This window comes from Electrona antarctica (assembly GCF_951216825.1).
Source record: "Electrona antarctica genome assembly, chromosome: 11".
Lineage (NCBI taxonomy): Eukaryota > Metazoa > Chordata > Actinopteri > Myctophiformes > Myctophidae > Electrona > Electrona antarctica.
Genome location: NC_136792.1, coordinates 39,207,883 through 39,234,649, shown reverse-complemented (window position 1 = coordinate 39,234,649; position 26,767 = coordinate 39,207,883). Strand labels below are relative to the sequence as shown.

General features: G+C 43.4%; 1 protein-coding gene across 3 annotated transcripts in view; it reads left to right on the top strand.

The window, feature by feature from the left end:
- Positions 1 to 26,767, top strand: part of eml2 (EMAP like 2) — a 50,179-nt gene that overhangs the window by 9,329 nt on the left and 14,083 nt on the right. For 2 of the 3 annotated variants that reach the window (XM_079514812.1, XM_079514810.1), the window contains exons 2-10: positions 6,239 to 6,469; positions 7,351 to 7,465; positions 7,952 to 8,062; positions 19,794 to 19,822; positions 21,267 to 21,396; positions 21,957 to 22,106; positions 24,664 to 24,736; positions 25,296 to 25,406; positions 25,997 to 26,092. In XM_079514812.1, coding sequence (XP_079370938.1) covers positions 6,265 to 6,469; positions 7,351 to 7,465; positions 7,952 to 8,062; positions 19,794 to 19,822; positions 21,267 to 21,396; positions 21,957 to 22,106; positions 24,664 to 24,736; positions 25,296 to 25,406; positions 25,997 to 26,092 — 1,020 coding nt within the window. In that variant the 5' untranslated portion in view covers positions 6,239 to 6,264. The remainder of the gene's footprint in view (positions 1 to 6,238; positions 6,470 to 7,350; positions 7,466 to 7,951; positions 8,063 to 19,793; positions 19,823 to 21,266; positions 21,397 to 21,956; positions 22,107 to 24,663; positions 24,737 to 25,295; positions 25,407 to 25,996; positions 26,093 to 26,767) is intronic. The other variant, XM_079514811.1, reaches the window with a different exon arrangement.

The following is a 26,767-nucleotide window of genomic DNA, read 5'->3' as shown; positions in this document are numbered from 1 at the left end:
ATTTATCATGAAAATGTGTGTTTGCGTTGAGAAGCGAGCAAGAGTGAGATTTTAATCAGATGTTATCGGATTAGCCCGTTAGGAAGCTGGGCTATGTAAATCTCAACAGTGTGTGACTTGATCTCCCCATTGTCATCTCCAGCTCCTCTGAGACTCATTTGACTGTGACGTGTGTGATTGATACAGTAGTCCGGAGGCTTAGTGAAAGGATAGTGCAATTGCGGATAAAAGCGTAATTTTTTGCATGATGGTTCGTTAGGGTCAGTTATTGAATTTTAGCCTAGGAGCCCTTGTCAAATATCTATTTTAAATATCAAATTGCAAGACTATTATTATCAATGAAATATGTGAAATATGTGAAAATCCGCCTAGTATTTTTCAGACTATATACATCATAAAATGATCAGATTATTTCCAAATGTGATAAAGTTGACTTATTTTGACATTATTAAAGTCACAGAACATGAAATATCATCAATAACACCTTTATTGCAATGAAGAATACATACAAATGAACTAGAACTCGACCGGCCATCGGACGGTCTCGCGCCACACCATCCAGGTGGCCAGTTGTCCGGGTGGCCACTTGTGCAGGGTGCCCACTTGTTCAGTCAGACTACATTTTGGGTGCGATACTGAACCATACTGTAGCGTACTGTACTGTACCATACTGTACCATACTGTACAATACTGCACTGTACTGTACCATACTGCACTGTACTGTACCAGACTGTACCGCACTGTACCGTACCGTACTGTACTGTACTGTACTGTACTGTACTGTACTGTACTGTACTGTACCAGACTGTACGTTACCGTACCGTACCATACTGTACTGTACCATACCGTGCTGCTGTGTGCGTGTGTGTGCGTGTGCATGTGTGTGTGTGTGTGTGTGTGTGTGTGTGTGTGTGTGAAGTGAAGTGAAAAAGGGAGGGGTCGGTGAATGTGGAAATTGTGATATAATTTGCGTCACAGCAAAATGTTGCACAATAACAGTATGGCACACAAAAGCAATATTTGTACAATACATATGACAGGTGAGCGGAGGCAATGTAGTGCAGATGGATTCCTGTGGCATGTAGAATGTTTTTGTGCTTCTTCTGTCGTATATGTCCTTAGACCTTCAGCTCCATTGCAGAAAACCAGTCCAGTGTGTCATTGTCTAGGTCAATTAAGCCTTGATCACCATTTGGTGGCCGGTATGTGGGGCAGCTGGTCAGCACGTGTTCCACAGTCTGTAATGGATCCCCACATTCGCAGTGGGCACTTTCTGTGACATCCCACTTCTGCATGGATGCACCAAAGCGTCCCACACCCGTCCTCAGGCGGTTGAGGGTTGTCCACTCCCTGCGGGGGAGGTGCTGGCCAGGAGCATCTGTGAGATCCTCGATGTAGTAGTGAAGCCTGGAAGGATCTGCTGCCTTCCACTGGTCTCTCCATCTTGCCTTGGAAGCCTTGGAGGTGTCGGCTGGTGTTGTGCCGAGCAGTTCCTGGGCCTGTGTGGCAAAGGGCCGCCGGGACTTGAGACACGTACGCTGTGGTGTCTCCGTGACGACCTTGTGGAGGAGGTGAGATTTGCTCAACTGTGCCTTCCGAGTGAGGGCCAGTGTGGCTGCTTCTCGCCTGACCTCTGCTGGGGCGATTCCAGCAAGGACTGGCAGTTGGTTGGTTGGCGTGGCTCGTAGGCATCCAGAGACCATGTCCAGCTTTTGGATATGGGGGCTACGGCTCCAGGCTGAGGCACAGTATTCAGTGGCAGGGAAAACTAGGGCCTCGGTGGAGATGCGCAATGTCTTTGTGGTGACTCCCCACGTGGTGCCAGCTAGATACCGTATCAGTGCGGCACGGGCGGTGGTCTTTCCCTTAACACTGTCCAGGTGTTGTTTAAAGGACAGTGTTCTGTCGAGCTTCACTCCAAGGTATGTCGGTGAGGACTGGGACTGTAGCCGGGCACTGTCGACCATGATGTTGATTTGGCGAGTTGCTTCCCTTTTGTAGAGGTGGAACATTGTTGCTACAGTCTTCTCAACACTGAGCTCCCCCTTTCCATTATAGTACAAGGATATGCATCATAGTGTGAAACATGTTATAGAGCTGTGCTTTCTGCCTAGCTGTGGGGAACAGTCCAAATTTGCATTACTGCATTTTCAGGTACTACACTACAGTCACCTTTACAGGTGCATGTAAACCTGTAATGGTCAGCCAAACTGGCACCCATGACCCTTCTTCCTTAACCCACCCAGAGTTCTGTGGAGAAGGAATCACTTGGTGCAGGCTTCGTGTGCTGGTGGCCCAGATGCCCGCTTGGTAGACTGCGCCTAGGGGAACCCAAATCTCGAGCCCTGCCTATGTTTCATGCATATTCCGGTTGTGACACAACATATGCCTTAATAGCCGGGGAGCCAGTCACCCAAAATTTGAGAGGACCTGTGATGTCATAACATAACATTTTTTTCTATTAATTTGGTCAGAGCAGACCTCTCATTCTGTGGACCTTAATGACCAAGTGAATAGAAAAAACACAAATAAAAAGTATGTCATGACATCACAGGTTCATCTCTATTCCCGCTCCCCGGCTATTAATGGAAAGGGTAAGAAGTCAGCTTGGCGGACCTGGCAAGCCTATGATGCTGCGACAGAAACATTCGTCAATCTGGCAAAGCATCCCTTCCAGCAACTAGATGTTGACTGCCAGCACTTCCGGGAGCTTGAAAGACTGACAGTAATTTTGTACGACAAATCCAGTCCTTTGAGCTCCATCAACGAAAAAAGAAAAGAACTCTTCTGTGAACAAAATCGAACGATAGAGAAATTACCTCCCACCCAGGGTGCACTCACATGTGAAACGGGCAGTCTACCAAGCAGGCATCTGGGCCACCAGCACACAAAGCCATCAAATGATTCCTTCTCCACAAAACTATGGGTGAGCCAAGGAAGAAGGGTCATGGGTGCTAGTTTGACTGACCATTCCAAAGGTTTCCAGAGCTTGCAGAGAGCTGATCAGATGCACCTGTAAAGGTGATGTACCTGCAAATGCAGCAATGCAAATTTGGACTGTTCCCCACTTTGCAAATGCAATTGTGACAGCTAGGCAGAATGTGCACAGCTCTATAACATGTTTCGCACTATGATGCATATTAATTTGTATTCTTCATTGCAATAAAGGTGTTATTGATGATATTTCATGTTCTGTGACTTTAATAATGTCAAAATAAGTCAACTTTATCACATTTGGAAGTAATCTGATCATTTTATGATGTATATAGTCTGAAAAATACTAGGCGGATTTTCACATATTTCACATATTTCATTGATATTGATAGTCTTGCAATTTGATATTTAAAATAGATATTTGACAAGGGCTCCTAGGCTAAAATCATTTAGCATGACGTAAAGAAGCCTCATACAAAATTTGGCGCTTTTATCCGCAAGTGCACTATTCTCCTAAAAAAGTGCACTAAGCCTCTGGACTACAGTAACAAAGCTAACGGGTGGGATTTACTAGCCCCTGCCTTGCGTATGACGTAAGAAAAATGGCGTGTGTGTGTGTGTGTGTGTGTGTGTGTGTGTGTGTGTGTGTGTGTGTGTGTGTGTGTGTGTGTGTGTGTGTGTGTGTGTGTGTGTGTGTGTGTGTGTGTGTGTGTGTGTGTGTGTGTGTGTGTGTGTGTGTGTGTGTGTGTGTGTGTGTGTGTGTGGAGAGGGGATTGGAACCACACATTTAGAACACAGGATCAGGTCAGCTGTTCTATCTGACCAGAAGCTTTGTTTTTCTGACTTGATTAAATTCTAATCTTTGGATATGGGCTGGCTGCAGATTAATGGTATAACAGGAAGTGCCTTCAGTAATGTGGCTGAGGCGGTGATGTAATGGTGGGAGGCTGCTGCATGATTAAGGCTGGAAACTGTTCAACTTCATTGCCGTGAAAGTAATCTCAGAGAGAGAGAGAGTGGAGGGGGCATGGTGGAGGAGATGCCAAACAGATCGATCTGTTCAGAGCTCACTAACAGGCCCTCCCTCTCTTAGCACAGATTGAGATAGATCAGTCTATCAGTAGAAATAGATGGTATTACAAATGTTGGTTTATAGCATCACATGCTTCAATTACAGTACATCGACTTTATAAATTCTGCCTGCCCAGTTAGCCCACACTCAAGTTTAAACTTGAGTGTTGTTGAGTGTTGTTCCACAGTGGAATTTCGATTTAATGAAGCAAATCAATGATTTGTCGACAATGGTCGGGTCAGTGGTCGGTAAGTTAAAAATCACCCGAGTGAAGTGAGTGGTGCAACTCCGTGTGGGGGTCCCCGGGGGGGAGGGAGGCGGAAGTTCCAGACCCACAGGAACGCACCGAGGGTGCCGGCCCGGTTCCGACGAGCTGCCCCGCGTCCGAAACGGTAGAGAAATGACAGAGTTACCATGTGAGGGTCCCCGGAACATCCAGACCCCCAGGAACATGCCCAGGGGGCCGGACCGGTTCCGGCGTGCCGCCCCACGTCCGAAACGGTTGAGAAATGACAAAGTTACCGTGTGGGGGTCCCTCTACTATACCCTCTACTGTACTGTCACTGTACTGTACTGGCACACCCGAGGCCGAAATCATCATATATACAGTTAATATGTGCGTGTGTGTTTGTGTGTGTGTTTGGTTGCGCACAGGTGGTGAAAAACAACCATGCTGTTTTCGTGCTCAGACACAGCCAGCCAGCCAGGCACCCACTCACCCAGCCACCCACCCACACACATAGCTCCGTAAGGGAGTGGTTGCACCAAACACAAAAATAGTTTGATAGAATTTAGCTGTGGATATCTGTTTTCAGAAATGAGCCTCCTTATGTATTCAGTGAATTAGGTTACAATTGATAAACACACAGCTGAAGGTCAGAAGAGTCAGTAAGAGGACACCGTCTGCTCAACACACTAAGAGAACAGAGCCTCTGTCTGCCAGCATCCCTGGTACCAGTTTGTTTGCATAGTCCATAAATACTTTGAAATGTAACTGTTTCAAATGAGTAGCATTACAAATGTTCTGTGACAATATTGTTTTGGCCATTATCACCCTAAAGTATCTACACAGATTTGTGTGCAGTTTAATAGGCATATTCTATGTGCCGATGTGTGCAATTCAATACAAAATTATAAAATGATGTGCTCACACAATTCAGCAGGAAAAAGCTCTGGGTGGCATGTACACACGAATATTAATGCTCTGAAATGGCACTTGATGTCACATGGGAGACCCACATCAGAAACTGTGACCTCTATGTGGGCCTCCCAAGGGTCACGGAGAGGGTCAGAGAGAGAAGGAAGTGGTTGTGTCAGCCTGTCCGGCACTCTGTATTGATGCCCAGCCCACTGATATTGTCTGAGGCAACCAAATTGGTAGGGGAAGGGTCCCCACCACTTACTGTATGAGGACACACTACGGCGTGACAACAGAGCCAATGGGATGATGGGAAGGAGTGGAGTGTGGCGATTCAGAACCAGACACCAAGCTGGTGTCGGCTAATCCGCATCACTGCTTCACAACGTACAGCAGGCTATATACGAAGAATGTGAAAACTTTCCTAAAATCGTTGTGGGTGTACCGAAAATATCGTGGGAAAGCACCAAAGGTTCACCACCCAAAATATTGTTGTCACATTATTGATATTGAGGAATTCAGTCAAAAATATTTGTGATAATTGTCAATATCACCCATCCCTACCCTCGCCTCAGACACAGGTACGTATGCTATGAGGCCTATAGGGCAGAAGCCTATCTCCTGTTTCTGTAGCGTGAGGCAGCTTGATGTACAAGTACACCCCCTGGACATGACGCTAGTATGTCGCAGGGACTTACCCCCAATCCAACCCTTGATGCTGAGTGCCAAGCAGGGAGGCACTGGGGGTCCCATTTTTCACAGTCTTTGGTATGACCCGGCGGCCAGGTATTGAACCCTGACCTCCCAGGGCGGACACTCTAACCACAAGGCCACTGAGCTGGCCTCAGACACACCCAGTCATAAATGCTCAACTCTGTTCATCCACTGCTCCAACACTCCTAAAGCCCGTGAAGTGGTGATAGTTAAAAAGGAAGGATTCACGTTTGCCATGTCGTGCAGCTTTTCAACTTGGGACCGGGTGTGTCTTGTTTCTCATGGCCAGCAACGTGCTGCTCATACAACAATGTATAACATTTAGGCTTTAACTCACATTCGTCTAATCCTCTCTCCTCTTGTCTGTCCTCGTCTTCCAGATGACACGGTGTCGGCGAGCAGCAACATGGACATGGAGGACCGCGTGTCCCAGCTGGAGCAGAGGCTTCAGCTCCAGGACGACGAGATCCAGCTGCTGAAGGCGGCGCTGGCCGACGCCCTGCGCCGCCTGGGCTTCTGTGAGTCGCAGGGCCTGGGCTCCGGAGCAGTGGGCCTGCAAGCTGCTGGGAGGAGGCCTGTGGTCTCCTCGTCTCCAGCACCGCCTACCAAAGGTATACGCACCACATCACATTGTTGCTTTTTTCATTAAGCTAGTCTGTAACTCTGGGTTGTTTGTCTCAGTCACGTGGGCAGACAGAGGCTTATTGACCACATTTTCATGGTATGGGGGAATGGGGCATATTGTGTATTGTTGCTGTCGGGCACATTTCAACTTTGATGTCCTGTTGAACATTAATGCCCTACTTTCTCATACAATAATGTCAAACAAAACCAGCACAATCTACAAACTACACTGTGTGTGTGTGTGTGTGTGTGTGTGTGTGTGTGTGTGTGCGTGTGCACGGATATGTGTGTGTACAGTGTCAGCTGCCTGACCTACAACAATAGATATCATTCTGGATAATGTCCCAAACGTAGTAGTAGTGGATAATATATGTAGGCTACAGTCTTATCAACAGAGAGTATAATAACTGCTGTCTATCAACAATGGAACAGTTACAAAGGTTATTATTAACAGGCATCTGTCATGGTTGTAGTGTATATTCCAGTAGTCCATGTGCAAATGTGCCAGAGTCAAGCAGTAGTCAGTAAACATAACAGAACAGATGTGGGTCAGGCTTGGTTGTAGAGCCTGATGGCTACTGGCACAAAGTCACTTTTTGGGGGGCTGGTGCAATACTTTATGTATATTGTCGCTGCCTGGTGGAAATTCTATATCCAAAACTGCTCCTTTTCAGGAAATGGGAAAAACTATCCTGTGTATCAATTCAGTCACAAGAGAACACTTTCATTGGTTCAATATTTATAAACCCACTCAGTGAAACCAAGTGCAGTGCACTGAATTTTGTCACTAGGATCAGTATATTTGTTATCTTTAAAAAATAAATGGAGGGGGGAATCATTTGACCTTTTTTTTTTGTATCTCTCCAAGTTCGTCAGCTCCTGCAGGCCCTCCCCTCCAGACCCAGTAACGGATATGTCCAACAGAAGCGTCTTCTCTCCTCACCTTCGTCCCCCAAGAAGGAGGTACTGCAGTTAATAAAGAGGTACGGTAAAATACATGTTTCTCACCTGGCCCTCTAGTGGTCCATAGCATAATTGCAAGTGATCTATGGGTGGGAAAAAGCTTTAAATTAAACATTGAATTTTAAGGACTTGATATGAACAAATACACATTTATTTCAGAGAATAGATTCACACAAAATGAGGACATACACCCTGGCATGTGATTGGTTATAGATGCAATTGTAATGGCAGCAAATATTTTAGCCTCCAGCAGATTGAAAGATGAATAATAATAATAAGGGTAATAATAATAAAGAATAATAATAATAATAATAATAATTTCTACAGTTAATAAGTGTCAGAAATGTCCCTTTACAGAATACCATTGGGTGAGTGTTTTCTCTTCTCTTCTCTTCTCTTCTCTTCTCTTCTCTCCTCTCCTCTCCTCTCCTCTCCTCTCCTCTCCTCTCCTCTCCTCTCCTCTCCTCTCCTCTCCTCTCCTCTCCTCTCCTCTCCTCTCCTCTCAGGAAGAGTATGTCTATAGAACGCCTTACCCTAGTGAAAAGGGAGATGGGAGGAGAGAGCCGAAGTGAGCGAAGTCGCACCACGTCTTCCAGTAGTTCCACCTGTGGCAAGAGGTAACGCTCATACTCACTCACTCAGACGTGTTCAGTTGACAATTAAACTGCCTTGCACAGAATAAGAAGATTTCTTTTATGTTTTCTGTAAATAGTGTGTGTAAGACCTTTTTCTAAATGTCCACTTTTTGTGGATTATGAAGACTTGATGGAGACTCTACTTCAGCCATGGCCCATATACACAAATTCACACATATTCACACTCACCATCTGTCCCCATGTCACAAAGGTATATTTATATCCTCTAGGTCTTTGGGGACGTGGGCAGCAGGTGTGTGGAGGGCTACATCAGGTCATGCGTGGTTGTCATACTAAACTTACTGGTCATTCTGTCTATCCTATACTGTAACATCTATTATGTTATTTGTACTAATTGACCTTCAACGCGTATATCTATTCTACGTCTGAGCATAGACATGGTAACGCCCCGCCTGCCTCTGATTGGCCTACCGACACTGCCGGCCTTACCAGAGTTTCCTCCGAGGAAGAAGATACATGCTGGCTGAGGTCTGCCGCGAGGTTACTCCGCGGTGGGAAATAAATAAATAATACAAGTACGATATAATACAAGAGAATGACAGCTTGGCAGTGGCACGCGTGACTGTAACTTTTATGTTTTGTAGAAGAGGCAAATTAATATATTGTTTATGCCGTTTCATGTGTACATTGTAAACTTGAAACATTATTGTACTATAAATAGGTCTCTTTTCCCTTGATCTTTATCTATCAATATTAGTTTGCCTCTTCTACAAAAATAAAAGTTACAAGTTACTGTCGCGCGTGCCAATAAAAGCTGTCATTCTCTTGTACTTTTTCTTGTACACTTGTACTATTTCCCACCACAGAGTAACCTCGCGTCTCGGAGGACAGTCTGGCAAGACGGGCAGTGTCGGTAGGCCAATCAGAGGCAGGTGGGGCGTTACCATGTCTATGCTCAGACGTAGAATAGATATACGCACCTTCAACGATCCATCTCTCAGGAGTCCATTACTTCGGAGTTACATTTACACAGTGTCTTTTTGTCAGCTTGTCTAGATGATCTTAACGTGTATGGATGGACGGCTCTGTCTACTTTGCCCTTCAGTTTTGACTTGATCTGTCTCTCTGTCTGCTTTGCCCTTCAGTTTTGACTTGATCTCTCTCTCTGTCTGCTTTGCCCTTCAGTTTTGACTTGATCTGTCTCTCTGTCTGCTTTGTCTGTCAGGTATGCCTTGTCACCCTGTGTTGTGTGTACTGTATATATGGAATACATACACCTGTGATTGATGGATGGATTATACAGTATATCTCTGTTGTCCGGAGGAAACCTCATAACTCCAAAATGTTCATTTTTCAGGAAATGAAAAATAATAATATAATAATAATAATATACATTTTTTTAAACGATGCAATACTGCCTCATCCAAGTTGGTGTTGTGACTTTAGATATTGTCAATTACTTGCATGAGAAGGAGAGAGGTGGTGTAGTTAGCTGCTTTAGCAGACAGTTTGAGGGTCCAATGGAGTTAAGAGGTTTTGTCCAATGCGTTTTTACTACTTTGCATTGGTTCAATAGTTTTGAAACAACACACAGACGTAAAGGGTGCTCAATAGCACTGATTTATGGGGAAAAACATCAAAAACCTAAAAAATTTAGTTATGAGGTTTCCTCCGGACAGCAACGAATGTACAGTACTAGAATTTCGCCGCCCTTCGGGCGGCTCATCCTAGTTCCGTTGCAGCGCAATGGGAAGAAGGAAATAGCGAGATTTGACAGACTCCACTTCATGTTTCAGCTGTGTTTTTAAACCCAGTATTGTGCCCTTCACATGTATTAAAGGGACACTTCACCCTTTTTGCTAAAAAATATATGTTATTGACGTTTAGGAGCTTTAGAACACTTTCCTGGGGGTCTTTATGTGTGTAATATGTGGTTTTAGATATTTTAGATTGTAGCAGTGAGCCCAGTGTCTCTGATGTCATGGACACTGGGTTCACTTACTTCCTGGACTACATGTTGTCTCAGTAAGACAGCCCTCCCCCTATCCACAAGGAGGAGCAGTGTACCAAAGTATTATGGGAATTGTAGTCCAGGAAGGAAGTGAACCCAGTGTCCATGACATCAGAGACACTGGGCTCACTGCTACAATCTAAAATATCTAAAACCACATATTACACACATAAAGACCCCCAGGAAAGTGTTCTAAAGCTTCTAAACGTCATTAACATATATTTTTTTGCAAAAAGGGTGAAGTGTCCCTTTAACAGATGGGTATTATTATTATTTGTTGTATTTTATTTTCACATCAAAGCAAATTAAAGTAATTTAAAATAAGCACACATGAAACTGCTTTTTACTGTTTTGGTTTACTTACAATAAGTTAGTGTTTTTGGAAACCAAAAGATGTTGAGAATGGAGCAGAACATACTGTAGTATGTTTTTGTGGGGACCTTGACTGCATTATAGTAGGCCTACAATATTTTGGATTGCAGTGACCCCACATTGTTTCTTCGGGAACAATATTTGTAGTTACAATGAGGGCTACATGAGCCGAAGGGAGAGAAACACGTCGCCTCTCTCCAGTCCGTGCGTATGTTGCTGCTGGTGGCTGAATAACAACTGATCGCAGCGGTGACTGACATAAACGCACAGTTACAAATCAGAGGCACTTCAATAAGAAAACTCAACTAATAACGCTTGTGTGTGTTAATCTGCCCGATGCTGACGTTAGTATATAATGTTTAGATTGTTTTCCTCTTGTACATGCGTTTGTGGGCACAGTGGCAGGGGGTGAAAAGCCGATTTGTCCCATGGTGTGCACTGCAAAACATGCTGAAATCAAACCCCACACACACACACACACACACACACACACACACACACACACACAGTCACTCAGTCACAAATCCTCCACAGTGTGATTACGTGTCTGCAGTGACACTGATGCGAGGTTAGAATGAGTCCGTGGTGTGGTGAGACTGGGAAAGGAATACATCGCGGAAGAGCTTGGCATCCGACTGCGCGCGTTGTGTCGATGAGATGGGCGCGTTGGGAAATACCGCGGCGAAGCACACTCGCCTATTAGTTTGCATTGCATTTGCACAGTGCGCTCAGTGCGATATTTGCGAACGTGGCCGTTGTGTGTGTGTGGCTGGCTCATAGAGTATATATATAATCCGAGAGTATCCGAGAGTATATAATCATAGAGTATATATATAATCAGCGATCCCCACGCTGGCTGCGTGGGGATCGCCATGTGAGGGGGCTAGCCAATAAGGGGCCTGTGTTGCATGTGGAGAATTGTGTAGGTGAGTGTGTGTGGTGTAGCCGAAGGGGGTGGTGAGAGCATGAGGGGGATGTAGCACAGCAATCGGTGACCCCTACATTAAGCTGTGTTGCTCCCATCATGCAGTGCAAATGCGTGTTGTAGCAACCGTAGCCAATGGGAAAACAGGATGCAGTGTTGCCAGGTGCGCGAATTGTAAGCGAGCTGTAAGTAGCGTGTTGAATGGCATTTTTTCTGGGCTAGTTGTCATAGACCTGGCAACAAATTAGGCGGGGGTGTCGGTGCTTGTGGCGTGTTTGTGTTTATTATTGATATTGATGTTGTTTGTGAGTGTGGACGGGAGGCGGCTTTAGTGGCAGTGCAATGACAGTGTTTACGCGGGTGTTGTTGAATGTGGTCGTGCGGCGCGACATGAGGAGATAGCCGTGGATCGACGCGGAGGGTAAGGCTGTGTCGTGTTAGTGTGTTGTTGCAGTGTGTGTTGCAGCGTGTTGCAGTGTGTCAGTGACGTAGTAGCTGGTGCCTTTTGTTCCTGTGCGTGCGCTTGGGCACATGTTTTCAAATGTATAATAGATGTAGCCTTTCATTTATCTATTGCACGCACAGTAGCTCATCTTCAGACGTGGAGATTAGAAATGACACACAGGGTTTGTAAAGACAAAAACAGGAGGACAGGAGGAATACACTCTTTGTCTGATGCTCAGGATTATCTGGTTCATGCATTTCACACAAAAGGTGTCATGAAGGACATGGATACCTGCTGCTTTGTGACAACGGTTTTTAGTTTCTCAGCAGGGTTTAATAATTCAGTGTGCAAACTGTGCATGTGTGCATATGTGTATCAGTCTACAATACAGAGTGTGTGGTCAAGCGACAAAAAAAGTTTTAGCAAAAGGGAGAGACTGAAAGGGGCTAGAGGTAGCGAGAGAGGAAAGAGTTGAATCTACAATTGTGTCAATCTAACAATTACTCATTGTGTGTAACTGTCTAAAATCCACTGCTCAGCACTTGATAATTTGCCTTCACTAAGTTTTGCATGTCTCTCTAAATTATGCATCAGTGTAATGGACTGTCTGCCTGCCTCTTCAAATGTGACATATTCAGTTCAGTCTGGTTGTAGGCCTAATGGACAGTGTAAAGTCCATCCTTTTACGGTCAATTGAATACAGACCATGGTTGCTTGCCAACTGCAAACACAGCTTACGCCTTACGTCTATTTGTGGCACACCAGATACAGTGATTTCCTGATAGTAGTTTTACTGTGACAACTTCTCCCTTTCCTAACTTACTTATGTTTTTATTCCTTTCATCCTCTCCTCTCCTCTCCTCTCCTCTCCTCTCCTCTCCTCTCCTCTCCTCTCCTCTCCTCTCCTCTCCTCTCCTCTCCTCTCCTCTCCTCTCCTCTCCTCTCCTCCTCTCCTCTCCTCTCCTCTCCTCCCTTCCCCTCTCTCCTTTTGCTGAGGGCATCAAATTTCACTCCTGACTGAAGTGGGTGTGTTTTTGCAAAGAGGGAGGTGGGGGTGGCCTGCGGGTCCAGGAACGGCATTGTGATTGGATGAACAGAACTCCACAGACAGAGCTATAAAAGTTTCACAGTGAACAAGGAAGTGTCTCTCTCTGTTGCTGTGGTTTCAGACAGTACAGGCTTAGCAAAAACTGCTTTGACAACTGCGAACTGTGAACCTAACGGAACATTCCAGCCATGAAGAGAAGGTAAATAGATTCTTTAACAGGGCGAATAGAGTGTTGTGAGCCAAATGGTCATGCATGCCTGGAAGATCTATTCACTAGTATGTCTTTTATGCAGTTTGAATGTGCTTAATAGAAAATGATTGTAGGTTAAATATGGATTTGTTTAGGTTATACAGTGACCATGTACCACAGTATGGAGAGAAGAACAGAATTACTGATTAACTACCAGTAACTAAAGTAATTTTGGTTGTATTTTTTGAGGAAGCTGTGCTGTATTTTATATCTGTTTTTGTCACGCAAACCTTTGCTTTATTTCCTCATCAGTGGGTTTGAGTAGGGAGGGGCAGCAGCACAACAACTGGTTAAATAATGCAGAAACCGGAATGAACTCTGTATGTCTGGCTATTAGTATCGTAATGTCTTTCTAAAAGATAGGTTACAGTAGATGCTAGTAAGCTTTCATTTAAATTGCTTTCATATTCCAAAAGATGTGTATTGACTTGCACAACCATAAGTGCAGTATGTTGGCTTCTTACCAAATGGAATTGATAAAAGTGTCTAAAAGGTTTAATGAGAATTCCTGAAAGAAAGCATTTATCTTTTAGAACATTGTAATGTCTGTAGCTCTTATGGTCAAAGAATGTTTGTCTTGTCCAAGTTGCATGGTCTGGATTCCTGCAGCTTTTATTCTAATTACAGTGGTTAGTCAGAAAAACAAAATGTCATCTGTGTTCAGTTAACAACAGAGTCAAACATGCACGCATACTCAACCGTCTTTGAACAGACGTGCAATAAACATTCCAATTATTTTTTTTACAGACAGGCAGAAAGAAGTGTGTGTGTGTGTGTGTGTGTGTGTGTGTGTGTGTGTGTGTGTGTGTGTGTGTGTGTGTGTGTGTGTGTGTGTGTGTGTGTGTGTGTGTGTGTGTGTGTGTGTGTGTGTGTGTGTGTGTGTGTGTGTGTGTGTGTGTGTGTGTGTGTGTGTGTGTGTGTGTGTGTGTGTGTGTGTGTGTGTGTGTGTGCGTGCTGTTAGGCTCAGTGGTTCTGTTCAGCCCTGCGGGAAACATCATTGATTGGATCCCCTAGTTAACAACATGCATTAAAATGTATTGGCTGATCAAGGGCTTTTAGGTAGGACTTATTCCCCTAGTTGTAGAGCACGTAGTGTTTTCGTTGCAGCAGAGCAGCGTTGTAACTTACTTACTGAACAGTTAGACTTCAGGGTATTTATCCCTCTGGGTCTCTAAACATCGAGTAATAAATATCAGGCTACATGTTTTCCTCACAAAAGACATAGCGGCATACGTATATTGATTTAGCAAGCAACAGTTCATATATCACTGCTACAGGGGACAAGATGTCACTGAAATGTGATGATCTATGCACGTAGTACCTCTATTACACCTTCTCTACTTTCATCTCTTGTTCTGGGTTTCATGTTGATCTCTGTGAAAGAAGAAAGAGAGATTCTCTCTGTGTCTGTCTCTCTCTCCCACACACCTTCTCTCTCTTGTTCTCTCCTGCTCTCTCTTCCTGTACTGTGAAGCCATACAATGTTATTATTACACAAAGGGATCTTCAGTCAGTGTATTAGCCTGTAGTAGCAAACACACTTAGTGTTTGAAATGGCAAGTCTGATCTTGCAGCTGCCTAATGCCAATTTAGATTAATTTACAGTAAAAAGGAACACAACTTGTCAACTGTATGCAGGTGTGTGGGGCCACATTGGCTTTCTTTGCTTCCTTCTTCTTTTGCTTCCTTCTTCCCGGTCATCGGGTTTTCATCCTGTGCATGAGTTTGTACATTCAGGCAAATGACAGGAATGGTGAGTGGTGGGTGTGTTTGTGTCTCTATGCATTTGTCTACTAATCATTCCCCTGCAGTACTTGAGCCATAATGGACTGGCCATCTTAAATGTAGCAGGCCACACTTAGGGGCAGGGCAGAGCATCCATTTGCTTCATCAGATGGAAATGGAATTGTCGTAGAATCCATTACCACAGGCCAGTGGCCACCCTGTCCATCTGTAATGGATGTTCTTTTACTGATTGAGTCCGGGAAGTAAAATTAGGAATGGAATCATGTCACGGAGTCACTGCAGTCAAGTCACTGTAAGAGCAATTACAGTACTTGCCGCTGTAGGTGAATTAGAAGAGTGGAACATTAGAATTAAATAATTTAGTCCAGGTAAAATCATGCATTGAAACGGTCAGTATAATCCAGTACAGTTGCCTGGTTAATTTCATTGTGGTCACAAATATTTTTTCATACTATAATATTTTCTGTAAGAACTGTTTCAAGTGTACAGGAGCCTTGATGATGCCTCTATGAACAGCTTGAACATACACAGTGGGACTTCTTCAATGTCAAGGAATATGAATATATTTGTTTTCCAATAGAGCACCGAAGTCTGGCGTCACTTTCAGTAGAGGGCGCCAGTCCACAGGTTCGTGTATTTTTTTATTTGCATTGAAATCCCCATAGGGGGATTTTAGATCGCTTCATATAAGAACTGTGTTTGAAAAATAAACCGATCATCCCGGCCTTTCTGTCAGGGGGGTGGTTGTGCGTCGTTAATGATGTCCATTCATATTTGATACAGCCAGTTTGTGGAGAAAATTGAATTAATTTGGCCGCAAAAGCCTTGAAACTACAAGGGTATTCAAGCAATGTCGCTGCTAATATACGTCACGCCCAGCTGTCAACACATTGCGTTCCTGAGATTCCTCGTTGACGTGAGCTCAGTTGGCAGTGACTCGACTCGTACTAACCACGAAACATTAAATATCAATAAAAATAAAACTTAATTAACATGTCAGTTTCTGTTGTGCGACGGGCAGATGCAGCCACCCCGCCTACCCGGAAATGTAGTCTCTGGGTTGACTCGTTTCTAGCGCTTATTGTGGTACTCTTTGCGTATATTTGTACATTTCGACTCATATCCATATGAGTGAAAAGGCCGGGATGATCGGTTTATTTTTCAAACACAGTTCTTATATGAAGAGATCTAAAATCCCCCTATGGGGATTTCAATGCAAATAAAAAGTACACAAACCTGTGGTGACAGAGACGTCAGGACTTCGGTGCTCTATTGTGGAATGCTAAGGTGCCTAATAGTTTTCTATGGATCTCTTAATGAAACCTTAATTTTCAGAGTGCAGTCACGCAGAAAATGTGTTACATAAACTGTACAAAACACAAAAGAGCAGAAATGCTATTGTCTGTTTTGCATTCTGTCACTCTAGAAACCGTGTATTTGGCTCCATGAAGGGTTTTTTTTTTTGTGTTGGTCCCCTTTTTTGTTCTGTTCTGTTCTGTTCTGCTGCCAGTTGATCCAGCATGCTCTGCACTAATTAGTAGCTCAGCATCCATCGCAGAGTCTCATTGGATAGAATCACACCACTCCTCCTCCTGGAAGAACACACACACACACACACACACACACACACTCAATTCAATTCAAAGGGCTTTATTGGCATGAGAAAGCATACGTTTACTTTAAATTGACACACGCACCCCCCCCCCCCCTCCCACACACACACACTCACACACGCACACACACGCGCGCACACAGACAAGCAGGCCTTTATGTGGCTATTCTAAAGGGCCGACACCCCGTCTGCTTGCTCTTGGTGAGACTGCAGATCCTACAATCTGCCCTGTGTTTAGCCTTGATCAGACGTTCCCACAGCAGATCAGACAACTGTTAAAGCATATGTGAGGCATAGGGATTTGGGATGGCACACCAGTACTTAGTTTAGACAGTACTTAGTTTAGAGTAGTCATTGGTTAGACCAGTCATTAGTCCTACAACTACAACCTCCACTCCACTGAAATACCTGGAATCCTACTTGGTGTGGACCCATTGGCTTTTGTCCCTTTTGTTTTGCCCCACCTATATTTGTGTATCACAAGCACTCGTGTCAACATTTTGTATTTGTTTTACTGTACTGTAATTTACTTTACTACAATTGAATTGTCAAAAGGCCAATCACCCCTCACAGCCTGCTAACAAGTACAAATGTTATTATCATCCTCTTAGCATCACCATTATTATCTTCATTCATGATCAGAGCTGGCATGGCCTGAATTTCTGCAACGTAACAGATTGATTGGATTCATTAACTACTTTAACTACTTTAAGAAACAAGAGAATCGGTTGGATGGCACTTACACCCGCCTTCTAATGAGAGCGCAAAATTTGTCTTGGAAGAGCCACCCATCGACTAATCTAACATACGGCAACCTTCCCCGTGTTTCTTCACTGGATTTGCCGGTCTGAATCTATTGCACATTATCTACAGTAGTATTCCTGGAGGTTTTGTTCTACACACCGTTTTGCCTCTGCAACAGATGGGTTTCAGTGTAAATAGTCACATCTGTTGACTTTTATGGACACTATAGTACCACAGTGTTGGTTGTTTGAACTGAATAAAGCGTCCGCTCATATCCCTTATCTCAAGTAGCCTTATCTAACTCCTGTCACCATGGTGATTTCAACCTGCCCGCTGAGGCAGCGTATCCACAGCCTGATTGGTTGACAGCATAGTGAAATGCCTTGATTGGTTGACAGCATCCTGACAAAGCCTGATTGGTTGGTCGCATCCTCACAGAACATGAGGTGGACGTGTCAAACATGCACAGAATGACAGCCTGACAGAATGCTGACAGAACATGATCTGCAGCTTGACTTGTCACTTGTCAGCATGTACACACGGTCCTACTGTCTGGATTGAGCGACAGACAACCGATTCAGGAGGTACTGCCTGAGCATGTTAGCTGATGCAACCTGATACAGTGATAAGGTAACAAGAAATTGCAGTATGCAATTTAACTGAAATAAACATGGGCGGATCTACAGTACCTGGATGTGTAGCTATAGCCTGCTGGCTGCCAGTATGCACACCAGCATCTTTTGTACAGGGCACTGCGAACGTGTGTCTCTCTCTCGCACGCACGCACGCACACACGCACGCGCACACACACACACAGCAGGTGTCATTTTCACTTTACATGCACCTGTTATGTTATCTGTTCTTATCATATTATAGTCTCGTTGTTAGACAGATATGAAAAGGAGCATTACCAACATATTGGCAGACAACAGTAACACCACAGAAAGAGCCTCCAAGCAGACCATAAACCAACCATATAATAACAGGAAGCTCCTCAAATGCAAAAACGGTGAAGGGTGAATATTTATTGAAGCGTGCAAAACCCTTCAGAATAGCAGCTAGAAGCCAGGGATATAGAAGGCAGTACTGTAGGTACATGCAAATTGCCTGCTACAAGTTTTAAACTACTGCAGTGTTCTAACTTAGGCAGCAATAAATGCATGCAGTGCTGTATACATTTAGATCTGGGTCAGTGCTGAACTACCTGCAGACAGGAATCTGCTGTAGGAATAACGGACACATATTACGTATTTATTACACCTTAACCCCACCAGTTTATATATAAATGACTGCTCATTTGCTTGCTGTATTTCTATCTCACAATCTCTCACATTATTGCATTCTCTATTTATGTTAGTCTTATGTTATGCTCTCCTCCCACTTTCATATTATCTCTGCCGGTCACGATACTTGGCATAGCACCAGATCATGTGGGTGTTTGTAGGAGGTTGGCAGATTCAGATGAGCTTCAAAAAAAGTAGGCTACTTGTTGTAATGAACAGTTATAAGGAATTGTATTATAAAACTATTAGCCTACCCCAATGCATGTCTATTAAATGATGTGCTATACTTTTCTGTGCTAATCTGTTGTTCTCAATATAATACACGTGCAGTTACTGATCTACATCTTTGAAGCATAGAATAAGATGTAGGGTGCTCAGGTGGCACACTGGTAAACTCCCACCACGGCAGAGGTTGTGGGTTCAAATCTACCAAGGTGCATCCGCCTTTGTCAAGCGTTTATATACGAACACAATTGGTCCGTGTTCGTGGGAGGGAAGCAGTATATGTCCTCCCGGTGGGGGCTTCTCACTGGTAGGTGAGTCAGTAGGATAAAACAGCAGTATAATGTCCTCCTGGTGGGGGCTTCTCACTGGTAGCTGAGTCAGTAGGATAAAGCAGTATAATGTCCTCCCGGTGGGGGCTTCTCACTGGCAGCTGAGTCATTAGGATAAAACAGCAGTGAAAAGTGGGGAGGAAATAATGGGCATAATAATTAAATTGGGGAGAAAGGGGGTAAAAAAGAAAACGATAGGATAGGCTGCTTAACCCATTTAGGCCTGACCTCAAAATTTTAAAAAAAATCTTCTAAATCCTCCAGTTTTCTGAAATAAATATTTTCACGTTTTTTTTCAAAAATAGCAGACCTACAAGCTCATAGCGCGCCACTCGGTGGCGCGCTATGAGCTTGTAGATCTGCTATTTTTCAATAGCTAAATTATAACATAATGTTTAAAACACCAAAATGGGTTAAAAGGTTGCCAATGCAACTTCACAACATGAAGTGAGCTTGTTGCTATTTTCAGTATGTGATTCATAACCAAGTATGAATCACCCTTTAGTGTTCTCTTTAAGGTCATGCTGACAGAGTGTTCTGCAGCCACTATCACTTGCGCCGAATGGTCAGGAAACTATACAGTGTGCAGGGCTTTAGCTGTGGTAGAGGTAAATAATTAAATATCTTACAGGCACTCACTGATGCTATGGAATAATGCTACATATGGATGATGACTACAGTATGCCACTGAGTGACATCTGACACACAGATATACTGTACTTGGAACAATAATAATGTTTTTTTTTCTTATTTCCGTTTCAGCAAATCTAAAGAATGTACCCTCAATGCGGGTGAGTTGAATTTTGCACCACAGTCTGTGTTGTGTGTTTATTGCGCATGAGTTGTTTTCTTGTACAGTTACTGTACGTGCATCTGCCAGTCTGAATTCTGAAAACCGTCACTGTTATCAGTTATTTTTTGTCAGGATGTACCGATCTCTTTCATTCAATTTACTCATTTAATTTACTTTACTACAATTGAATTGTCAAAAGGCCAATCACCCCTCACAGCCTGCTAACAAGTACAAATGTTATTATCATCCTCTTAGCATCTTCATTCATGATCAGAGCTGTACAGTTGATGCACTGCAGAGTGGCATGGCCTGAATTTCTGCAAAGTAACAGATTGATTGGATTCATTAACTACTTTAACTACTTTAAGAAACAAGATAATCGGTTGGATGGCACTTACACCCGCCTTAATGAGAGCGCAAAATCTGTCTTGGAAGAGCCACCCATCGACTAATCTAATATACGGCAACCTTCCCCGTGTTTCTTCACTGGTCCGAAGAGCGCAGTTTGCCGGCCACTGCTACAGAGCTGACAATGAGGTTATATCTTCCCTTCTTCTCTGGAGTCCTGCCTCAGGGCAGACCAGAGGTAGAAAGCTGTCGTTCCCTGATGTCGTCGCTAGGGACACATGCTTCAGTAGGCAGGAACTGGGGGTGGCAATGAAGGACCGGTGCTTCAGTAGGCAGGAACTGGGGGTGGCAATGAAGGACCGGGAAGTCTGGCGTAGCATTGTGGAATCCATGATCTCGACCGCGGTCGAAAAATGATGATGATAACTTTAACCATGGTATCCCAAATGTGGGCATATCATTATAGGCAAATAAAAGAGAAAACTCAAACCTTTTGAAAATTGCATATCTGCATATTGCATACCAGATTGCCCTTTAACATTCACCGCCACCAGGGGGCACCAAAAGTCCCAGACCGCCGCCATATATATCTTTTTTTATTTGATTTTATTTTATTTTTTTACCATGTTAAATAACACGAAAAACACGTCCTTGGCGCTCCAGGACATCATGAAAAAGAAGTTAAATAAGTCCTTGGCGACCATTGAGTTAAGTGGTGAAGCAGTTAAATAACTGTTGAGTCTGTTACTCTGTTTTACCTTCTGATTCAGTATACCTACACCGAACCGTATTTTTGGATACAATATCAAACTGACAGTCTCACTTATGTTTTTGTCCAAGAAACTATCCCCACCTTTTAATATACTAATACTCCATGTTGAGAGTGACAGTGCAGGGTGAGAAGCTGGCATGGGGGTAACTCCAATTTAGACTCTACATTTAAATTTAAAAAAGCCCCCCCCCCGTAAAAAGTCCTGGAGAGATATTGGCCCGAGGTCGAACAAACTTATTTGCCTACCCCTGCCCTATTCCACCTCTCTCTGCCCCTCTCACACACACCCCTCTCACCCCCCACCCCCTCTCTCTCCCTCCAGAGGATGGCTATGTGAGGATGTTTCTGCGGGGCCGTCCTGTGACCATGCATGTGCCAGACGATCAGAAGGACAGTTACAATCTGGACCAGAAGGTGTCGCTGCCGGACCAGAAACTCAAACTTGCGTGGGTGTATCCTTCAGATGTGTGAGAGGAGGAGCAGCAGGAGGAGGAGGAGGAGGGGGCTCAGGTCTGGGAATTCCAACTGGCAAGAAATGTGCATTGATGCGCAGAGCTTAAACCGCCATTAAAAATAGGATCCTAACAAATGTATTTTAAAATGAACTGTTACTTAACCACATTTGTTTTTGCCATCATTTAGATTAGAAAATAGTGAAGGTCACAGTGTATCCATCATGCGGAATGTTGCAAACTTGGAGATGGACTGATTTAGAAATGTTTTACATTATTTAATGATTATTCACATCATTCTTATTCTTATTACGACATCCCAAAATCCTTGGGATGCCAGACATTAGTGTGGCACTTGTTGAAATCCTTCAGTAGAAAGTAAGCTTGGGTTTAACAGCTCAAAAGTACAGGCTTAATAATGTTCAATTAGTATAATAGTATGATTGGCCTTTAAGAATTATGAACCTCTTATTTGAAGTCACCCCTTGCTGTGTGAGTATGAGCCAAATGCAGGTGTCTGGCAGTACTGTTCAGCTCCTTAACCCCGTACTGCTGAGCAGGTATGGCTACCGAGGCCGCGACTGTCGCTCCAACCTCTACCTGCTGCCCACGGGAGAGATCGTCTACTTCCATGCCTCTGTGGTGGTGCTGTACAACACAGAGGAACAGCAGCAGAGACACTACCTGGGCCACAATGATGATGTCAAATGGTGAGATGGTGGTGGTGGTGGGAATAACCAGCAAAATGTGATTCCATCACTTACTGTAAGCCCTATTTCATACTGCACTTCATTGTATGATGTCACACCAAAATAGCTCATAACATGTCACGATGCGTTGTGATGTTAGATAGATCGGATATTTTCCCTACTAGGTTATGCTTTTGTGTTTGGAAACATTTAGCCTAGAATGCCCCAAATAGGGACACCACGTTAAACGTGGTTAGAAGACAATACAGCACTATATCTATGTAGGGTTTTAACCCATTTAGGCCTGACGTCGAAATTAAAAAAAAAGTCTTCTGAAAGAATATATATATATTCAAAGATTTGTGCCGCATTTTCCAAAATTTTCCAAAATAGCAGACCTACAAGCTCGTAGCGCGCCACTCGGTGGCGCGCTATGAGCTTGTAGATCTGCTATTTTTAAATAGCTAAAGTATAACATAATGCTTAGTTAAAACACCAAAAGGGATTCCCGTCCAGAATGGGTTAAAGATTGTTCTAATTCAAGTGGATGGCAGAGTCTAGTCCACAATACTACTATAGCGATGACAGTGGTGGATGTTATGGTATCGTGTGGAAAGACCTTTTAGTTGTAGTCTCTCAGGTAGCCCGGAGAGGCATCCATGTCTCACATCAACAAAGCTCATTGAAAGTCGCATTATAGTAAAAGACTTCACATAAAGAAAGGTTTCTGGAGCCGTTGCCATAGAGAACTAGCCCTCTGGCATTTTGTTTTGCAATACAACATTACTACTACTCCAGTGTATTAAGGTGTGTACACTTGAAGACAAAAATATCATGCCGTCTTATGATTTTAAATCCTACATTTGTCCTACAAGCGGCCTATACAGCTCACATCCTGTTTTACTCTCAGCTCCACCTTCTCTTCAAACAGACGTCTCCTGATCGTCATGCTTTTCCTATGAGAGAGATGACACGGGGATTAAATATGATATTTGCTTATGTAAATCATTCTGGCAGACTTTGACTTTTACAGTAGAGGGAAAATAATACAGTTATAACTTCTATCACACGCAGTAACTGAACGTACTGTAGAGCGGGCTGTTCAGACCTCGATAATGATCAGATTAGTCACTGTACGACGGCTGTATTGTGTAGATTCTTTGTCATGGTGCTGAGGGAATATCCATGTAAATATGTACTTTTCTATTCATATTCTGTCTGAGTATGAATAGAACATAGATACTGTACAGTACATGGTTTTTTGAATGAATATCTACCAATCGAATAGATTAACCCATTTTGGGCGGGAACCCCTTTTGGTGTTAGCATTATGTTATGCTTTAGCCATTGAAAAATAGCAGATCTACAAGCTCATAGCGCGCCACCGAGTGGCGCGCTACGAGCTTGTAGGTCTGCTATTTTTGAAAAATCGAAGAACGACTGACATAGAAACAAAGCTTTTTCAGAAAACTGTCAGGATGTAGAAGACATTTTTAGAATCTGATCTCAGGTCAAAATGGGTTAAAAATGTTGTAAAATACATGTAACATGGATGAATGAATGCAGGATGAATGCTTACAGTGTATGCATACACATACTGTGCATTTGTCTGTCTAACAATGTCTATGAATGGTTTACGGACATTTGTCAAGCATACCATTTAACTCATTATGTGTGACCTAGTGTCATTAACTCTTCTTTTAATAGTTTTCTTGTTTGTTTTTGATGAATGTTTGTTTACATGAGCTTAGTAAATGATCAAGCGTTTAGGATTTGACATCATCTGACATGCTCATTAGTGTATAAACACTCTTGGTCTCCAAGGAATTATGGGAAAAGTACTCATATCTCTACAGGGAATAAATGAATTCCTCTCTTCCCTTACAGTAGCAACCATTATCGCAGCCCTTGCTTATGCATTGTTTCTGCCGACAATTCTTTCTTAAATGTGAACTACAGTCAAGACAAATTAGTATAAACTCAAGTGTCTCCCAACAACTATTTATCACACCATTCCTTACAAAGTTCTCTTTTTTCTTGTCCTCAAAAACGTCCCCTTAGAGATGGCACAGTTCCACAGTATGTCACTAACTATTGAAAAAAGAATCACACCCGTGTGAAGTGAGGGGCGCTCTTATCATCGTACATCATGACGTAAAATAGACACTGAGCTATATCTTGCGCCTCCCTTATCCCTAAACTTATTTGCCATTTTTTACTATTTTGAAAAACCTTTCAAAATAGTTAAAATAGACGATCTACAAGCTCAAAACGTGTCAATGTAGATCGGCTAGTTGAACTATTTTAAAATGTTTTTCAAAATGGTAAAAAATGGTAAATAAGTTTAGGGATAAGGGGTAAGGGGTGGTGCAAGATAGGGCCCACCATGTCTATTTTCTCAAACACAATGACATAAAAGTTTCTATTCCTTGGGAATTTAATGTTTGTGTAGGACAACGTTTGTGAACATACACTAAAAGCTTGTTATAGGAGGGGCTGGCGCTCCTCAAAAAGGTGTGTAAATAATACATTGGGGATATGCACTGCACTCTAAACCTTTTTCTTCTCTTCTCTCTAGCTTGGGTGTGCATCCAGACATGGTTACCATAGCAACGGGGCAAGTGGCAGGAACTTCTAAAGACGGCAAGGTAGTTAAAGGGAGCACATTGCACCTTCTGAATCATGTTTCAGTCACCATTATAATAATAACACAGTCTCTCTTCTTCCCTTGCGTCTATGTGTGCCTTCTTATCTTCTCATTCAATTCAGTCGGTAAGGACCTTTGACCCGTGTTACCTGACCAGCCTGTTCTTTTCTTGTTTATTCCTGTTTTTCTTTTTTCGCCCCCATCTGTTTCGCCTTTGCTTCCAATGTATTTATTATGCCAATTTTGTAGTCTGCTTGTATTGTCCCTTCTCACTGCTGACCCCTACTGGTTTGTTCATTAGAGAGGACCTTGCCATCTTGAATTATATTTCAAGTTTATTTTATAAAACGCGCACATTTTGCCATGTATGTTGAGCAACCCTCAGATCCAGACTCAGACATTAACCCTAACCCATTAATGTCATCATTCATCTATGAGTTTTCACCTTTCACTTGGCAGCATGTCTCCTTGTAATGCACTAATACCACATACATACTGTATAGGTTTATAATAAATGAAGGTGGTTTTAATGTCATTCCTTCATGTGTTTTGTCGGTGTGCAGCTGCTGAACCCTCACGTGCGTGTCTGGGACTCTGTGAGCCTCAACACCCTCCATGTGATTGGGATGGGGGGGTTCGACAGGGCTGTCACCTGTGTAGCCTTCTCCAAGTCGGTACGCCTGCCTATCCACCTTTTTTCACTGTAAACGCCTGAGTGTTAATCTATTCTAACCCATTACGATCTGAGGCTGATTCTATAAATGCTGCATGAATCAGTAGTTCTCACACTTTCAAGATATGTCAAATATGTTAAAAAATAGTAGATGTACAAGCTCGCAGCGTGGCATGATTCAGGATTATGATAGACTCTCTTTCTTAATGGTTAAAATAATGACAGCATTTGAATGTTCAACAGCATACTTTTTCTGAATCGACTGTGTTGACAATGTTCTCACCCCAGTACATTTCCGCTGTTGAGACTACAGTTCACAGAAATGGCTTTTAATAAATGACATAACATCTGTTAACAGGAAATTAAAAAGTCCTTGCCAGAGGATTTGCAATATAATTTTCTTTTTTTTCTTTTTTCTTTTTTACCGTGCTCAAGGAATGTGAAAGATATGCTATTGTATGATGGTTTATTTATATTTTCTTTACGGTGTGGCTCTGCAGGAGGATAGCCATCTACAGGTATTAGAGGGTCTGTATGTTTGTCCTATGTATGTCGTTTTTCTGGAGTTAATCTCAAATCTCCGCTCCACAGAATGGAGGATCCCACCTCTGTGCTGTGGACGATGCTAACGATCACATCCTGTCAGTTTGGGACTGGCAGAAGGAGAAACAACTGGCTGATGTCAAGGTAACCTGACCTTTCAATCCCTGGAACCTCCCTCCAGGCGTCCCATCCCTTTTTCAATCCCTGGAACCTCCCCCCAGGCGTCCCATCCCTTTTTCAATCCCTGGAACCTCCCCCCAGGCGTGCCATCCCTTTTTCAATCCCTGGAACCTCCCCCCTGGTGTCCCATAGAGACACACGGGGACTACAAATTCCACGCCCCCAAATGAGACAGCGTCCCCACTTCTGGTCCGTTTCAACTGTGTACTGCAGCTGCCAATGCAATCCCTATGAGAGGCATCATAAAATACCCTTATTTCACTGGTTCATTACTGAGGCTGTAGCGATTTATTTTGTGTTCGAATAATGTGTCCCATATGTTTTATTTGTCCTTTTTAATGTCATATACCTGCCATCTCAATATACAACCCACAATGTACTATAATATACTCCATAAGATTGTAAAGACTGCTAGCATCGGATATATTGAAGTTTCCCTGACGTATGATTTGTACGTCACGCATTAATCCTTATAAATACCGCTAGATGCGGCATTCCCCAGCGACGGATCGAGCGACCACAACGAGCGTGACAGAGTCCAGCGTTGTAAACAGTTAAACGGCCGGTCTTCATCATGCCTAAAGTGTGCTGCGTTCCTCTTTGTAAAAACAACAAAGAAAAAAACCCAGACTTGATGTT